Raw genomic sequence first — 17,500 nt, 5'->3', positions numbered from 1 at the left:
GACTTTTTCTCTAATCTTTGATTTTTGCTGAAATATTGGATCATTTGAACATTTATTGAAATGAAAGCATGTGAGAAGTTTAGAGGGAAAAATCACTATTTGGTGGAGCTGTTAACAACTCATAGACATGTGAAATGTGACCCCGACTACACACTGCTTTTTGTAAGACGTCAAAAGCCAAAAAGGTTGGAAACCACTGGTTTCATCTTTAACAATGTGTTGTATTTTAAAAGCTTGTTATATTATCCATTGTGTCAAATCTTCATCTGAAAAGTAACTAAAGCTGTCAAATAAATGTAGTGGAGTAGAAAGTACAATATTTCCCTCTGACATGTAGAAAGTAGCATCACATGGAAATACTCAAGTAAAGTACAAGTACCTCACAACTCAGTACAGTACTGCAGTAAATGTACTGAGTTACTTTCCACCTCTGACTTTAATCAACAATCCTCCTGTTTTCTACTCTTTGTTATGAAATACTGAACTTTATTTTGTATTCACCTCACGACACCTTCAGTGTGTGTGTGTGTGTGTGTGTGTGTGTGTGTGTGTGTGTGTGTGTGTGTGTGCTCACCCTCAGGTCTGTACTGTGCTACTATGGTAACAGTCTGTCCGGCGTTCTTCAGAGCTGCTGCTGCCTGTTCGTGTGTGGCGTACCTGAGATCCACACCGTTCACCTGCACACACACACACACACACACACACACACACACACACACACACACACACACACACACATCACAGATCTGTGATCAGTCGAAGTAAAAACAAAAGGTTTTCTCTCAAAACATTACGACTGTTCTTTTCTTCCTGTGTTTCACCAGCAGGCTTCACTCTGGTTTCTGTTTCAGCTGCTGGTTAAAGTCCCCGCAGCAGCCGTGATGTCACCGTGACATCACTCACGCTGTACTCACACTGAGGATCTGGTCGCCCTTCCGGAGCTCTCCGCTCAGGTCCGCTGGTCCTCCTGCAAGGATGAAGGAGATGAAGATCCCCTCGCCGTCCTCGCCGCCCACGATGTTGAAGCCGAGTCCGGTGGAGCCGCGCTGGACGCACACTCGCCGAGGCTCCCGGGAGTACTCGTCCTCTCCCATCATGCCGCGGGGGATCGGGGAGTATCGCCGAGGCGACGGAGGAGGGAGGGCTTGTGGGTAATCACACATGTAGTCCGGCTCCATGTAGGCTGCAGGACAGAGAGGACAGGTGTTACAGAGAGGACAGGTGTTACAGAGGACAGGTGTTACAGAGGACAGGTGTTACAGAGGACAGGTGTTACAGAGAGGACAGGTGTTACAGAGGACAGGTGTTACAGAGAGAGGACAGGTGTTACAGAGGACAGGTGTTACAGAGAAGACAGGTGTTACAGAGAGGACAGGTGTTACAGAGGACAGGTGTTACAGAGAGGACAGGTGTTACAGAGGACAGGTGTTACAGAGGACAGGTGTTATAGAGGACAGGTGTTACAGTGGACAGGTGTTACAGAGAGGACAGGTGTTACAGAGGACAGGTGTTACAGAGAGGACAGGTGTTACAGAGGACAGGTGTTACAGAGGACAGGTGTTACAGAGAGGACAGGTGTTACAGAGGACAGGTGTTACAGAGAGGACAGGTGTTACAGAGGACAGGTGTTACAGAGGACAGGTGTTACAGAGAGGACAGGTGTTACAGAGGACAGGTGTTACAGAGAGGACAGGTGTTACAGAGGACAGGTGTTACAGAGGACAGGTGTTACAGAGAGGACAGGTGTTACAGAGGACAGGTGTTACAGAGGACAGGTGTTACAGAGAGGACAGGTGTTACAGAGGACAGGTGTTACAGAGAGGACAGGTGTTACAGAGGACAGGTGTTACAGAGGACAGGTGTTACAGAGAGGACAGGTGTTACAGAGGACAGGTGTTACAGAGAGGACAGGTGTTACAGAGGACAGGTGTTACAGAGAAGACAGGTGTTACAGAGAGGACAGGTGTTACAGAGGACAGGTGTTACAGAGAGGACAGGTGTTACAGAGGACAGGTGTTACAGAGGACAGGTGTTACAGAGAGGACAGGTGTTACAGAGGACAGGTGTTACAGAGGACAGGTGTTACAGAGGACAGGTGGACAGGTGTTACAGAGGACAGGTGTTACAGAGGACAGGTGGACAGGTGTTACAGAGGACAGGTGTTACAGAGAAGACAGGTGTTACAGAGAGGACAGGTGTTACAGAGAGGACAGGTGTTACAGAGAAGACAGGTGTTACAGAGAGGACAGGTGTTACAGAGGACAGGTGTTACAGAGGACAGGTGTTACAGAGGACAGGTGTTACAGAGGACAGGTGTTACAGAGAGGACAGGTGTTACAGAGGACAGGTGGACAGGTGTTACAGAGAGGACAGGTGTTACAGAGGACCGGTGTTACAGAGGACAGGTGGACAGGCGGAGAGGTGTCATAGTGGACAGGTGGACAGGTGTTACAGAGAGGACAGGTGGACAGGTGTTACAGAGAGGACAGGTGTCAGAGAGGACAGGTGTTACAGAGGACAGGTGGACAGGTGTTACAGAGGACAGGTGTTACAGTGGACAGGTGGACAGGTGTTACAGAGGACAGGTGTTACAGTGGACAGGTGGACAGGTGTTACAGAGGACAGGTGTTACAGTGGACAGGTGGACTGGTGTTACAGAGGACAGGTGTTACAGTGGACAGGTGGACTGGTGTTACAGAGGACAGGTGTTACAGTGGACAGGTGGACTGGTGTTACAGAGAGGACAGGTGTCAGAGAGGACAGGTGTTACAGAGGACAGGTGGACTGGTGTTACAGAGGACAGGTGTTACAGTGGACAGGTGGACTGGTGTTACAGAGGACAGGTGTTACAGTGGACAGGTGGACTGGTGTTACAGAGAGGACAGGTGTCAGAGAGGACAGGTGTTACAGAGGACAGGTGGACAGGTGTTACAGAGGACAGGTGGACAGGTGTTACAGAGAGGACAGGTGTTACAGTGGACAGGTGGACTGGTGTTACAGAGAGGACAGGTGTTACAGTGGACAGGTGGACTGGTGTTACAGAGGACAGGTGTTACAGTGGACAGGTGGACTGGTGTTACAGAGGACAGGTGTTACAGTGGACAGGTGGACTGCTGTTACAGAGGACAGGTGTTACAGTGGACAGGTGGACAGGTGTTACAGAGGACAGGTGTTACAGAGGACAGGTGTTACAGTGGACAGGTGGACTGGTGTTACAGAGGACAGGTGTTACAGAGGACAGGTGTTACAGAGGACAGGTGGACAGGTGTTAGAGAGGACAGGTGTTACAGTGGACAGGTGGACAGGTGTTACAGAGGACAGGTGTTACAGTGGACAGGTGGACAGGTGTTACAGAGGACAGGTGTTACAGTGGACAGGTGGACAGGTGTTACAGAGGACAGGTGTTACAGTGGACAGGTGGACAGGTGTTACAGAGGACAGGTGTTACAGAGGACAGGTGTTACAGTGGACAGGTGGACAGGTGTTAGAGAGGACAGGTGTTACAGAGGACAGGTGTTACAGAGGACAGGTGGACAGGTGTTAGAGAGGACAGGTGTTACAGTGGACAGGTGGACAGGTGTTACAGAGAGGACAGGTGTTACAGAGGACAGGTGTTACAGTGGACAGGTAGACAGGTGTACGTACAGCTGGTGAGGTCGGGGGGGCTGTATCGATCAGCAGGGTGGATGTACTGCGAGGTGGGTGTGGCCACCTTCAGGTAGACCACCTCCCCTGTGTTCTTCAGGGCGGACACAGCGTCTTCATGCAGGACGTCCTCCAGAGACATGTGGTTCACCTGCAGGGGTCAGAGGTCAGAGGTCAGAGGAGAACCTGTGGACTAACATCATGTCAGTGTTCAGGCTGTGAGGTCACGTACCGCCAGTATTTTGTCCCCGATCTGTAGCCGTCCGTCGCGGTGCGCCGCTCCTCCCTCGATGATCTTGGTGACGTAGATGCTGTTGTCTCCAGGAACATGTTGGTTCCCCACGCCGCCCGCTATACTGAAGCCCAGACCTGACCCGACAGAACCGACAGAACCGGCACTGCTTTATACATCACTTCAGCTACAACAGGAACACTTAGGTACATTTAAACTTTAACATAATATATAACATGATCCAGAACCCAGTGGAGACAGAACCAGTTCAGGGTTCTCAGGACCGTAGAGTCTCTACAAAGAACCACAACAACAACAAATGACACTAAAATATGTTCCTTGAGGCACATAAACGTTCTGGAAACATTTTCAACAGGATTCTTTAAAGCATAATAAAAAGAGAAACAACAGAACCTTTTTAGCAGGGTTCTAAAATCCTTCATATGGGTTCTAAGATCTGTAGAATCACTGACAGTTTAACGAGTTCTCAAAAGCATCATGAACGTTCTGCAGTGTTTAAAATGATAAAGGCAGCATGAAGCATAAAGGTTCTAAGTAGAATTATTAGAGAACCTTTCTAACAGGGTTCTACGTTGCATTGTATGGGTTCTAAGGTTTATCAGGAGTGTACTGTGCTGTAGTGTGAAGACTACTTTCAAAGTACTGCAGTATGTATTACATATATAGGTTCTATTCAGATATGTTGTGTTCCTGGTCCTCCGTATGTTTCAGGTAAATTTGTTCTTGATAAAATAAACACAAAGTATTTAGTGCTAAATATTATATGTATGAAGTATGTAAACTGTCCACCAGAGGGCGGCAGAGCAGCAGAAATGTGTAAAACTATTTTCACAGGCAGCAGAAAGGTTCTAGGTATGTAGAATTATTAGAGAACCTTTCTGATGGGGTTCTATACTGCATGATATGGGTTTTAAGGTCTGTAGAAGCACTGCAGAATCTATCTAAAAGGCTCTTAACAGCATATACATGTTCTAAAAATGTAGAACTATTAGAGAACCTTTCTGACAGGTTTTATCAAAGCATAATAAACATCAGAAACACTGGAGAACATTTCTAACAGGGTTTTACATCTACATATTAAAAGGTTCTTAAAAGCAGCATAAAGGTTCTATATATGTAGAATTATCAAGTCCAAACACAGTTCTTTAAAACACCATAAAGGTTCTGAGGTCTGTGGAGTCATTGGAGAACATTAATGATTGGATTATTGAAAGCAGAAGAAAGAATCAACAGAGAACCTTCCTAACAGGGTTCTACAATGCTAACAGGGTTCTTCAATGCTAGCAGGGTTCTACAATGCTAACAGGGTTCTACAATGCTAACAGGGTTCTTCAATGCTAGCAGGGTTCTACAATGCTAACAGGGTTCTACAATGCTAACAGGGTTCTACAGTGCTAACAGGGTTCTTCAGTGCTAACAGGGTTCTACAGTGCTAACAGGGTTCTACAATGCTAACAGGGTTCTACACTGCTAACAGGGTTCTACAATGCTAACAGGGTTCTACAATGCTAACAGGGTTCTTCAGTGCTAACAGGGTTCTACAGTGCTAACAGGGTTCTACAATGCTAACAGGGTTCTACACTGCTAACAGGGTTCTACAATGCTAACAGGGTTCTACAATGCTAACAGGGTTCTACAGTGCTAACAGGGTTATACAGTGCTAACAGGGTTCTACAATGCTAACAGGGTTCTACAATGCTAACAGGGTTCTACGGTGCTAACAGGGTTCTACAGTGCTAACAGGGTTCTACAATGCTAACAGGGTTCTACGGTGCTTCATACAGGTTCTGAGGTCTGTAGAATAACTGCGCAGGTTGACGGGTTCTTATTTAACTTCCTGGATAAACAGAACGTCTTCTGTGTTTCAGGTATAAAATGTTACTGTTGTAGAAAATAAAGTGTCCAGCAGAGAGAGACAGCAACACCGTTACATAACAGCTCCTCACCTCCTCCTCCTCACCTCCTCCTCCTCACCTCCTCTACTCCTCCTCACCTCCTCCTCCTCACCTCCTCCTCCTCACCTCCTCCTCACCTCCTCATCTACTCCTCATCTCCTCCTCACCTCCTCTACTCCTCCTCACCTCCTCCTCTACTCCTCCTCACCTCCTCCTCTACTCCTCCTCACCTCCTCCTCCTCCTCTCCTCCTCCTCACCTCCTCCTCATCATCTCCTCCTCTCTTCACCTCCTCCTCCTCACCTCCTCCTCATCTCCTCTTCCTCACCTCCTCCTCCTCACCTCCTCCTCTACTCCTCACCTCCTCCTCCTCCTCACCTCCTCCTCCTCACCTCCTCCTCTACTCCTCCTCACCTCCTCCTCCTCACCTCCTCCTCCTCACCTCCTCCTCATCTACTCCTCCTCACCTCCTCCTCCTCACCTCCTCCTCTACTCCTCACCTCCTCCTCCTCCTCACCTCCTCCTCCTCACCTCCTCCTCTACTCCTCCTCACCTCCTCCTCCTCACCTCCTCCTCCTCACCTCCTCCTCCTCCTCACCTCCTCCTCTACTCCTCCTCACCTCCTCCTCCTCACCTCCTCCTCCTCACCTCCTCTACTCCTCCTCAACTCCTCCTCTACTCCTCCTCACCTCCTCCTCCTCACCTCCTCCTCCTCCTCACCTCCTCTCCTTCATCTCCTCTCCTGACCTCCTCTCCTCACCTCCTCCTCTCCTCTCCTCATCTCCTCACCTCCTCATCTCCTCTCCTCCTCTCATCACCTCCTCCTCCTCCTCTCCTCATCACTTCCTCACCTCCTCACCTCCTCACCTCATCTCCTCTCCTCCTCCTCCTCTCCTCCTCCTCCTCACCTCCTCTCCTCTCCTACCTTTAGGTCCTTTCATCAGTTTGATCTGAGTGATGCGTTCGCTCGGTGGGCGTCGCCGCAGGACGTACAGCCTGACCACAGGCCCCGCCTCCTTCAGCGCCTCCACGGCGATGGAGTGAGTGACCTCACGCACATCCACGTCGTTAACGAACACGATGCTGTCGTTCACCCTGACGAGACGGAGAGAGCAATGAATATGTGTGTGCGTGCGTGTGTGTGTATGTGTATGTGTGTGTGTGTGTGTGCGTGTGTGTGTGTGTGTGTGTGTGTGGGTGTATGTGTGTGTGTGTGTGTGTGTGTGTGTGTGTGCGTGTGTGTGTGTGCGTGTGTGTGTATGTGTATGTGTGTGTGTGTGTGTGTGCGTGTGTGCGTGTGCGTGTGTGTGTGTGTGTGTGTATGTGTATGTGTGTGTGTGTGTGTGTGTGTGTGTGTGTGTGTGTGTGTGTATGTGTATGTGTGTGTGTGTGTGTGTGTGTGTGTGTGTGCGTGTGTGTGTGTGCGTGTGTGTGTATGTGTATGTGTGTGTGTGTGTGTGTGCGTGTGTGCGTGTGCGTGTGTGTGTGTGTGTGTGTGTGTACCTGAGGCGTCCGTCCTGGGCGGCGGCTCCTCCCGGGATGATCTTGGTGATGAAGATGGACGGGTCGTCTCCGATGTGAGGATTATCAGTTCCTCCTGCGATGCTGAAACCCAGACCAGAGTTCCCCTGAACACACACACACACACACACACACATACACACACACACACACACACAGACAGACACAGTTAATCATTCTGAAACATATTTTCATGTTATTATTTTAAGAGTTAAACTGATTCTTTGAATGAGCTCAAATTAACTTTGTGTTCGTCTGATTGGTTAACGAGAAGAGGAAATGATGTCACCACCGGTGCGTTCAGGGTCCCGTCTGACAGTCTGGATTCAGATTATCTGATTGATTCAGCTGCTGTAAGACGTCTCCTGACTGATTAATGTGTCTGTGTTGAAACAGGCGAACAGACCTGACAGGAAGTAGAACACGGAAACGTGTCTCGTTTACAGATTTGGTATTTACGTGAAGTTCCTTCACTGATTTGAAGATGAATTTATTTGAACTGTTTGTGCCTGATGAGAAATAAATCAGAACATTTTAATAGTTGGAAACTTTATTCTTCATATTCATTGAACTGACTGTCCACATACTTCTGGCCACATATTTATTACTGAACTGCACCTTTAAACAGTTTTAATTTACTTTCTCTTTGCACAAACATGTTTTGATGACTGGAATTTTTTAACTGACTGATGCAGAAATTATCATTTTTTAAACGTCTGAGTTTGAGAAATTTAAATAAACGTAAAATATATTTCTGCTCATTTCTTCCTGACTTCTGTCTCAGTTTTGTTTTTTCTTCTTGTGAAATGTTCACTGTCACGTCTGCAGATAAACTCGGCTCAGAAGACTGAAACTGGAGCATAAAGATGAAATCAGGAGCCGCGTGATCAAACGACTCTGATCTGAAGCTTCAGGTTCAGGTTGGTTTGATTTCTGAAATGATTCCTAAAATAACCGGGTGGGGACTTAAAAATAGCTGCTGATGTCAGCCGGGTGGAGCTTATCTTTAGGACGAATCAGTATCAGTGTGTGTTACAGTGTGTGTTACAGTGTGAGTTACAGTGTGTGTTACAGTGTGTATCAGTGTGTGTTACAGTGTGTGTATCAGTGTGCATCAGTGTGTGTTACAGTGTGTGTTACAGTGTGTGTATCAGTGTGCATCAGTGTGAGTTACAGTGTGTGTTACAGTGTGTGTTACAGTGTGCATCAGTGTGTGTTACAGTGTGTGTTACAGTGTGTATCAGTGTGTGTTACAGTGTGCATCAGTGTGTGTTACAGTGTGTGTTACAGTGTGTATCAGTGTGTGTTACAGTGTGCATCAGTGTGAGTTAAATGTGTGTGTTACAGTGTGTGTTACAGTGTGTATCAGTGTGCATCAGTGTGAGTTACAGTGTGTGTTACAGTGTGCATCAGTGTGTGTTACAGTGTGTGTTACAGTGTGTATCACTGTGTGAGTTACAGTGTGTGTTACAGTGTGTGTTACAGTGTGTTACAGTGTGCATCAGTGTGAGTTAAATGTGTGTGTTACAGTGTGTGTTACAGTGTGTATCAGTGTGCATCAGTGTGAGTTACAGTGTGTGTTACAGTGTGCATCAGTGTGTGTTACAGTGTGTGTTACAGTGTGTATCACTGTGTGAGTTACAGTGTGTGTTACAGTGTGCATCAGTGTGAGTTAAATGTGTGTGTTACAGTGTGTTACAGTGTGTATCAGTGTGTGTTACAGTGTGCATCAGTGTGAGTTAAATGTGTGTGTTACAGTGTGTATCAGTGTGCATCAGTGTGAGTTACAGTGTGTGTTACAGTGTGTATCATTGTGTGTGTTACAGTGTGTATCAGTGTGCATCAGTGTGAGTTACAGTGTGTGTTACAGTGTGCATCAGTGTGAGTTAAATGTGTGTGTTACAGTGTGTATCAGTGTGCATCAGTGTGAGTTACAGTGTGTGTTACAGTGTGCATCAGTGTGTGTTACAGTGTGTGTTACAGTGTGCATCAGTGTGAGTTACAGTGTGTGTTACAGTGTGCATCAGTGTGAGTTAGAGTGTGTGTTACAGTGTGTATCAGTGTGAGTTACAGTGTGTGTTACAGTGTGCATCAGTGTGTGTTACAGTGTGTGTTACAGTGTGCATCAGTGTGAGTTACAGTGTGTGTTACAGTGTGCATCAGTGTGAGTTAGAGTGTGTGTTACAGTGTGCATCAGTGTGAGTTACAGTGTGTGTTACAGTGTGCATCAGTGTGAGTTAAATGTGTGTGTTACAGTGTGTTACAGTGTGTATCAGTGTGAGTTAAATGTGTGTGTTACAGTGTGTGTTACAGTGTGTATCAGTGTGAGTTAAATGTGTGTGTTACAGTGTGTGTTACAGTGTGTATCAGTGTGCATCAGTGTGAGTTACAGTGTGTGTTACAGTGTGCATCAGTGTGAGTTAAATGTGTGTGTTACAGTGTGTGTTACAGTGTGTATCAGTGTGCATCAGTGTGAGTTACAGTGTGTGTTACAGTGTGCATCAGTGTGAGTTACAGTGTGTGTTACAGTGTGTGTTACAGTGTGTGTTACAGTGTGTATCATTGTGTGTGTTACAGTGTGTATCAGTGTGCATCAGTGTGAGTTACAGTGTGTGTTACAGTGTGCATCAGTGTGAGTTACAGTGTGTGTTACAGTGTGCATCAGTGTGAGTTACAGTGTGTGTTACAGTGTGCATCAGTGTGAGTTACAGTGTGTGTTACAGTGTGCATCAGTGTGAGTTAAATGTGTGTTACAGTGTGTATCAGTGTGTATTATGAGTGTGTGTGTGTCAGTGTGTATAATCAGTGTGTGTGTATCAGTGTGTATTATGAGTGTGTGTGTGTCAGTGTGTATTATGAGTGTGTGTGTGTCAGTGTGTATTATCAGTGTGTGTGTATCAGTGTGTATTATGAGTGTGTGTGTATCAGTGTGTATTATCAGTGTGTGTGTATCAGTGTGTATTATGAGTGTGTGTGTGTATTAGTGTGTATTATTAGTGTGTGTATTAGTGTGTATTATTAGTGTGTGTGTATCAGTGTGTATTATCAGTGTGTGTGTATCAGTGTGTATTATTAGTGTGTGTATTAGTGTGTATTATTAGTGTGTGTGTATCAGTGTGTATTATCAGTGTGTGTGTATCAGTGTGTATTATGAGTGTGTGTGTATCAGTGTGTATTATTAGTGTGTGTGTATCAGTGTGTATTATGAGTGTGTGTGTATCAGTGTGTATTATGAGTGTGTGTGTATCAGTGTGTATTATGAGTGTGTGTGTGTGTATTAGTGTGTATTATGAGTGTGTGTGTGTGTGTATTATCAGTGTGTGTGTGTGTGTGTGTGTGTCTCACCCTCTCCAGTGTGATCTCTTCGTACTCCAGCTCTCCTTCTGATCCGTTCATCTGTAAAAACACACAAAGGGTTAAATCACCTCCAGCATCTCTCTCTGCTAACGGCTCATCACCACGGCAACTCCATGGTAACAGCTGTTCAGCCCTCAGGGGGCCGGTTACCTAGACAACTGTAACTGTAGCTATAGCGACCACCTCTCTCTCTCCCTCTCATATCATCTCTTCCACACAGTGCCACAGGCCCCGCCCACACAGTTTGATTGACAGCCCAACCTTTTTTATCGTATGTACCAAACTGTTGCCCCGCCCACCTCCAAATCCAAACCACATGATTGGACGTTGCTAAGGTGTTACTTGGTGGTTATCCGAGGGTTCCTATGGTGTTATTTGGTGGTTATTGGGTGGTCACTATGGTATTACTTGGATGGTTGTTACCAAGATGTTACTTTGTGATCATCAGATGGTTGCTATGGTTACTTAGTGGTTACCAGGTAGTTGCTAAGATGTTACTTGGTGGTTTTTGGGTAGTTGCTAAGGTGTTACTTGGTGATCATCAGATGGTTGCTATGGTGTTATTTGGTGGTTATTGGGTGGTCACTATGGTATCACTTGGTGGTTGTCATGTGCTTGCTAAGATGTTACTTGCTGGTTATCAGGTGGTCACTATGGTATTATTGGGTGGTTATCAGGTGGTCGCTAAGATGTTACTTGGTGATCACCAGATGGTTGCTATGGTGTTAGTGGTTACCAGGTGGTTGCTATAGTGTTACTTGGTGGTTATCAGGTGGTTACTATGGTGTTGCATAGTGGTTATCAGGTGATTGCCATGGTGTTACTTGGTGGTTGTTAGGTCGTTGCTATGGTGTTACTTTGTAGTTTCTGTGGCAGTACTCTGATGTAGATAAGAGGTTCTAACACCTGGCAACCCAGCATTGAATATTTCATCCCTCCTGTTCCCACAATGCATCAGTTTAGCTGATGAAAAGGTGGTTGCAACTGTTATTCTGGGTTGTTGCAGCTTTACACTCTGTTCTTTGGGGTTTCTAGGTGGTTGCTGCGGTGTTCAGGATGGTGTACAGGTGTTTTTGCAGGTGTGTCTGGGAGCTGCAGTGGTGATGCTGGATGCTTGTGATGGAGTTTAAAGGTGGATGAATGTAGGAAACTGAAACACATTTCTGGGTTTTTGCCAGACTATATTTTTATTGTTGCTAGGGAGCACTACTGTGTGTTGACATAAACAGCATAATGACTGTCAGGGTACCTACAGTCAGCGTCTCTGACTCTGTGGGACAGTTTGCAGTTTGTGTCAGATGGATCAGTGTGGTCTGACCAGTGAGGGCGAACAGAAGGTGAGACAGATCAGCTGTTTGTGACCTGAAAACACCTGCACACAGGTGACGTCTTAACACGTCATCAGTGACTGACGCATCAGGACGCACCGCTGTCCTCACAGCACTGAACTGTCTTATATTTAACCTTTAATCTCACTCAGATCAACATCTCAGAGTCAGAAGACGTTACCGACTCATTGAAAACAGCAGTTTGATCACAAACGTCAGAACTTCTGAGCACTTCCTGTATATGTGAAGCACACGGTCTGCGTCACTGCCGTCACTCACAAAGCTTTATATTATAACGATACGAGGTTTTCACCCGACCACAGAGATGAAGCATCTCTGTCTTCTAGATATGACCCTCATGTACAACCAGATGTTTTTCTCAGTTACGTTGTGTTGTCAAGCGTAACGCGTGTGGCTTAAATGTTCATCATTGTTGAGCTTCAAGTCACTGCAGACAGAGACCAGGATCTTCCTCGGACCTGAACCAAGAGCTGCCAGAGTCTGAACACAACCACAAACACTGTCATGGTGGAAAAAAACAACCAGGTACGTCGTCTCTGATCATTCATGGATACGTTCAGTACACTGCATAAAAGCAAATTCTAGAGGTTATAATATCTTATTTTAGGATGATTCTTCTGATCAAAGACAAGCAGCATCTCCACTGCAGGTTATTAGACTTGTTTCATGGTCTTCATTTGTCTCAGTAAGGTATTCAGTCTATTTTCAGCTCGAACTGACAGGAAACGAGTCTGAGAAGTGGATTGCACCATTATCACCCTGCTGTCTGTGTTATGAGAAAACAAGATCACTTTGCTTATTTCAGACATCAGAGCACAACTTAAATGTTTGAATACGTTAATACCTCATCTGAGCCAAATTTAAAGGTAACAACTCATTAACTGAGGCGACTGTAAAGACAAATAATCTAATTTCAAGCATTTTTAACGTGAATTTCTGACAGATCAGACTTAAATCTGACTTTAAAAACTAGTTTAAAAGGAGGCCTATTATGATTCTCCTTATTTTCAGTCGTATATATATAATGTTACAATGTTGGATGTTCATATTAAACGTGGCTAAAGTGTTAAATAACGAGGTAAACATATGTAGCAGTATTATATATGTATGTATATATAGCAGTGATCCCTGTGAGCAGGAAGCAGCAGCTCTGATTTCCTTATATGGTCGTCTGCTCCTCGCCGAGCCGTGACTCCATTACACAGCACAGCAAAGTAGAATAAGTAGTTTACCTGTTGGAGGTGTGCTGGTTGTCTGCAGCTCTTCATCATCATCATCATTATCATCATCATCACTGTGGCTGTCTCTGCGTGTACTCTTCCTCCCTGCGTTATTTCTAACTGATCCGCTCGACAAACAGCTCCAAATATATCCACACGTTGTTGTTTCAACCTTTCACTTCCTGTATATTCTTCACAATAAAAATCTCCCGTTATTCAGTCATTTAAAAGCTTTTAATTTGAAGCAATAAAGCAGGAAATGTTGGGTTTGCATCAGCGGTAACTTTACACGACTCTGATACGTAAAGCTGGCCAATCAGAACAGAGCGGGCTCATTGGGAGGCGGGCCTTAAAGAGACAGGAGCCAAGACTTCCTGTTAGAGACAGAGGCTGAACTGAGGGGGCTGCATAAAGGACCAGCAGAAGATAAATAAGGAGTTTTTTGAACTGATCATGTTTAGTGGAGCGTAATAAATCCTCTTTAAGGTTAGATCATGTTTAATTTTATGGTAGTTTCAAGAAACATATTAAGTCATTTTCACTGATCCTGTTGGCAGATTTTCTTGCTTGAAATGATCAAATTTCACTGGTTCACTAGTGTATCAATGTTAACGTTGCACTTCCAACAAAACATACAGGCTGTTGCAGTGAAGTCATTTGTGAACGTGATTTCTAGGAGACAGAGTCGGTCTTTGAGGAGCGAGAAGAGTTAAACACTGACCGTGAACCAAATACACAACAGAACTTGTTTATAATACGCTGCACTGCAAAAACAGGCTCAGCGAAAAAACAAGAATAAAATGATCTGAACATAAAGACTTAGATTCACAAATATTCACATATGAGAAATGAAATGCAAGTTAAAGATGCTTGAAACTAGATTATTTGTCTTTAAAGTCGAACTCTTTAAAGCGTTAGTGAGTTGTGGTGTGCCTCTACCTTTTAATTTGTCTCAGTTTAGGTATTAATATCTTCAAACACTTGAGTTGTGCTCTGATTTCTGAAACAAGCAAATCAATCTTGTTTTTTTTTCTTTATAACAGAGACAGCAGGGTGATGACGGTGCAATCCACTTTTCAGACTCGTTTCCTGTCAGTTCGAGCTGAAAATAGACTGAATACCTTACTGAGACAAATGAAGACCATGAAACAAGTCTAATAACCTGCAGTGCAGATGCTGCTTGACAGGAGTGTTTGTCTTTGATAAGAATGAAAAAAAAGGTTTAATCATCCTAAAATAAGACATTATAAGTTCCTTGAATTTGCTTTTTGTGCAGTGTTTTCTGCCTGTCTGTCAGCAGCACAGTGAACTGCTGCAGGCTGAGCAGCTGTCAGCTCTACAACACAGTAACTTGGTTGTTTGTCTCTGGAGAATCTGGAGGAGAGAACACAGTTATATAACAGAGAGAGAGAGAGGGCGAGAGAGGCAAACTGACAGCAGAGAGAGAGAGTTACAGTTCACACTGAATTAATTAAACCCATTCCTCATTTCCCCTGACAGCTCTCTCTCTCTCTCTCTCTCTCTGTGGTGGAGGTATCTCCACCACAGAGCTGTTCAGAAAGGTCACAAACATCAGTGAGAAGCTCTCTGCATTCATCAGAACATCACAAGCTGAAAACAAACAGCTTCAGTCTGTCGGATTCATTTGAACTGTTTATTTATGAGGAGAAGATTCAACATCATCAGCCTGATGTTGAAGGACTGGTTCACTATTGTTCAAATGTGTCTGAAACCATCAGTCAGGAGCCCAAATGAACATTAAAGCTTGCTGTAATCATTCCTCCTATTCATACTGACCATTAGAAGATCCCTTCATAATGACCTTACAATGGAAGTGATGGAGGACAAAATCCACAGTCTGAAGCTAATATGAAGCTTCAGCGTCCAAATGAGTCAAATCAAGTAGATATCTTTCAACGTTACAGTCTTTTTAGTGCCAAAGTTCCTCTTTTTGTTACTATACTTCCACCTGCAGCTCAACAGGGAAACACTGTCCGAGGAAACACAAAGAGGGAATTTGATGCTAAAAAGACTGTAAATGTGTCAGATATCCACTTGATATGACTAACTCAGACTGATGAAGCTGAATAGAAGCTTCACACAGACTTTAAATGACTGTGTGGACACACTGTGGATTTTATCCTCCATCACTTCCATTAAAGCACATTTGAAGGATCTTTTAATATCCAGTATGAACAGGAGGAATGATTACAGACACCTGACTGCTGGTTTAACTGGGAACACTGGGAACCCTTTAACATGGTTCCTGTTTACTCTTAGCTATATAAAACACTTCACTGATGTACAGACAGAAGAGAACTTTCAGCTTCTGCTTTGTACTAATCAGGAATAAACAGTAACATTTACTGGTTTTTATGTGTAAAACTAGCTCGTCCTGTAGTTAGCTAACTGGGGTCAAAACTAAGAGTCTGTTTATAACTAAAGTTGAAGCTAACAGTCGAGAAGCCAACATGGTCAGCCAACAAAACAAGTCAAGAAACTCAATTGTGGCTAATTAATGTCAAATGAAAGATTTATAGCAGCTACACTGAGCTTAAGCTAACACTTTAGAGGCTAATTAAAGTAAAAAATATATATACATACATATATCAGGTACTTGCTAACTTTACTTGAAGCTAACAGTCTGGTAGCTAACTAAATTCAAAGGTAAGAGTCTTTAGCTTTTATCTTTTAGGCTACTATATCCAAATGTAACACTCTTCCTTAAACTAAAGTCAGAGATAAAGGTCTAGTTGCTAAGTAAAGTTGAAGCTAAGAGTCCCAAAGCCAACATGGTTAGCCAACAATAAAAGTCAAGAAGCTAACTTGTAGCTAAAAGTCAAAGATACATTTCTATAGTTGCTACTAGAAGCTAACAGTTTAGAGGCTAACGAAGGTAAAAGTCATGATATATTCAATACATGTAGCTAATCAAAGTCTGGTCACTAACTGAAGTTTAAGCTAACAGTCATGTAGCTAACTAAAGAAGAGTGTCAAGAAAACAAAACCTTACTGACAGGAAGACGCAGTAAATGATGTTATTCAGTCTGTAATTTAGCTGTGAGACCAACATTTATCTTCCAGAAGGAATTAAATCATATATCAAAGATGCTACAGAGACATTAGAGCCAGCAGCCCCCAAACATCTCCCAGAACATCCCAGCAGGTTTACAGACTGGAGTTACTGGGATAACTACAGTTGAAGCTAACAGTCTGGTAGCTAACAAAGGTAAGAGTCTTTGGCTTTTATCAAAGATGCTCTATAACAACAGATGATGCATTACAAGCGGCGCCAGTGGTGTGAAATGGTATAAACTTCCTGTCGCCTCTCCCCCCTCGTCCCCTAACCCCATCTAGACACGACCCATCGTAACCACGAGTCTATGAAGAGAACTGGATACAGGAAGAGCGCCAGGCTTTGAAGCAAATCTGACAGAGCAGCCAAACTGTGTAATTACAACGTCATGTGATGCACACTGGCCCAAAAAGACGTTTCCCCACAGACTTACATTATGAAAGAGACGTCTGTAAAATGACTGGTTTCCATATCATAAATTGATCCATTCCATCACATTTTGAAAAGTCTAGAAGAGCCACATGATTGAGCTGCTTTATGGGCCACACAGATGCAGAAGAAGTTGAAATTTTTTGGCTTCATGCGCCACTGAGCAGCTTTCATAGGAATGAACGAGGCCCTGCCTCTGATGCTGTATCCAGTTCTCTTCATACATCCATGATGCTAAAGGGCTAGCTTTGCCTCTTCAGCCCTACAAACTCAACCTGCCGGCATCCAGGATACAACCACAGCATCCGACGGAGTTTACTTCTTTAAAACAAGGTGCAAATTCACATGATCAACCTTGGTGTGTTTCATCTTTATTTAAAGTGCATTATGTTGATTATATGAAGCAGGAAGCAGGCGGATACACGGCTGAGCTAATGTTAGCATTAGCGCCTGGACAGTTAGCATTTAGCAACCCCCCCCCAATGAGAGAGAAGCGGTAAACAGAAGTTCATGACAACAAAATGATAAACATAAATGAGAGAGTGTTCCTGAGACAGAGGAAGGTCTCCAACAAAGTTCACTTCCTCCTGAAAAAAGTCATTTTAGTGTCAGAATGTGCAGAAGATATCCGGCTTGTAATAATCTGCGCTCACGTTCACTCAGGACGCCGCCAGTCTCCCAAAGAGACGGATTAGTGGTGAAACCCACATGACACAGATAACTGTGTTAACTAACGTCAAAGATGAAAGTGAAGAA

General features: G+C 44.4%; 1 protein-coding gene across 2 annotated transcripts in view; it reads right to left on the bottom strand.

Moving 5' to 3' along the window:
* Positions 1 to 11,909, bottom strand: part of dlg4b (discs, large homolog 4b (Drosophila)) — an 18,223-nt gene extending 6,314 nt beyond the window's left edge. The window contains exons 1-7 of one of the 2 annotated variants that reach the window (XM_042401702.1): positions 10,659 to 11,909; positions 7,296 to 7,420; positions 6,718 to 6,887; positions 3,878 to 4,014; positions 3,646 to 3,796; positions 915 to 1,183; positions 575 to 677 (exon numbers count right to left, since the gene is read on the bottom strand). In XM_042401702.1, coding sequence (XP_042257636.1) covers positions 575 to 677; positions 915 to 1,183; positions 3,646 to 3,796; positions 3,878 to 4,014; positions 6,718 to 6,887; positions 7,296 to 7,420; positions 10,659 to 10,709 — 1,006 coding nt within the window. In that variant the 5' untranslated portion in view covers positions 10,710 to 11,909. The remainder of the gene's footprint in view (positions 1 to 574; positions 678 to 914; positions 1,184 to 3,645; positions 3,797 to 3,877; positions 4,015 to 6,717; positions 6,888 to 7,295; positions 7,421 to 10,658) is intronic. The other variant, XM_042401701.1, reaches the window with a different exon arrangement.
* Between the last annotated feature and the right edge of the window lie 5,591 nt (positions 11,910 to 17,500).

Source organism: Thunnus maccoyii, chromosome 22, assembly GCF_910596095.1.
Source record: "Thunnus maccoyii chromosome 22, fThuMac1.1, whole genome shotgun sequence".
NCBI classification, from domain to species: Eukaryota; Metazoa; Chordata; class Actinopteri; order Scombriformes; family Scombridae; genus Thunnus; species Thunnus maccoyii.
Note: the sequence above shows the minus strand (reverse complement) of the source record. Positions and strands in the feature narration are given on the sequence as shown.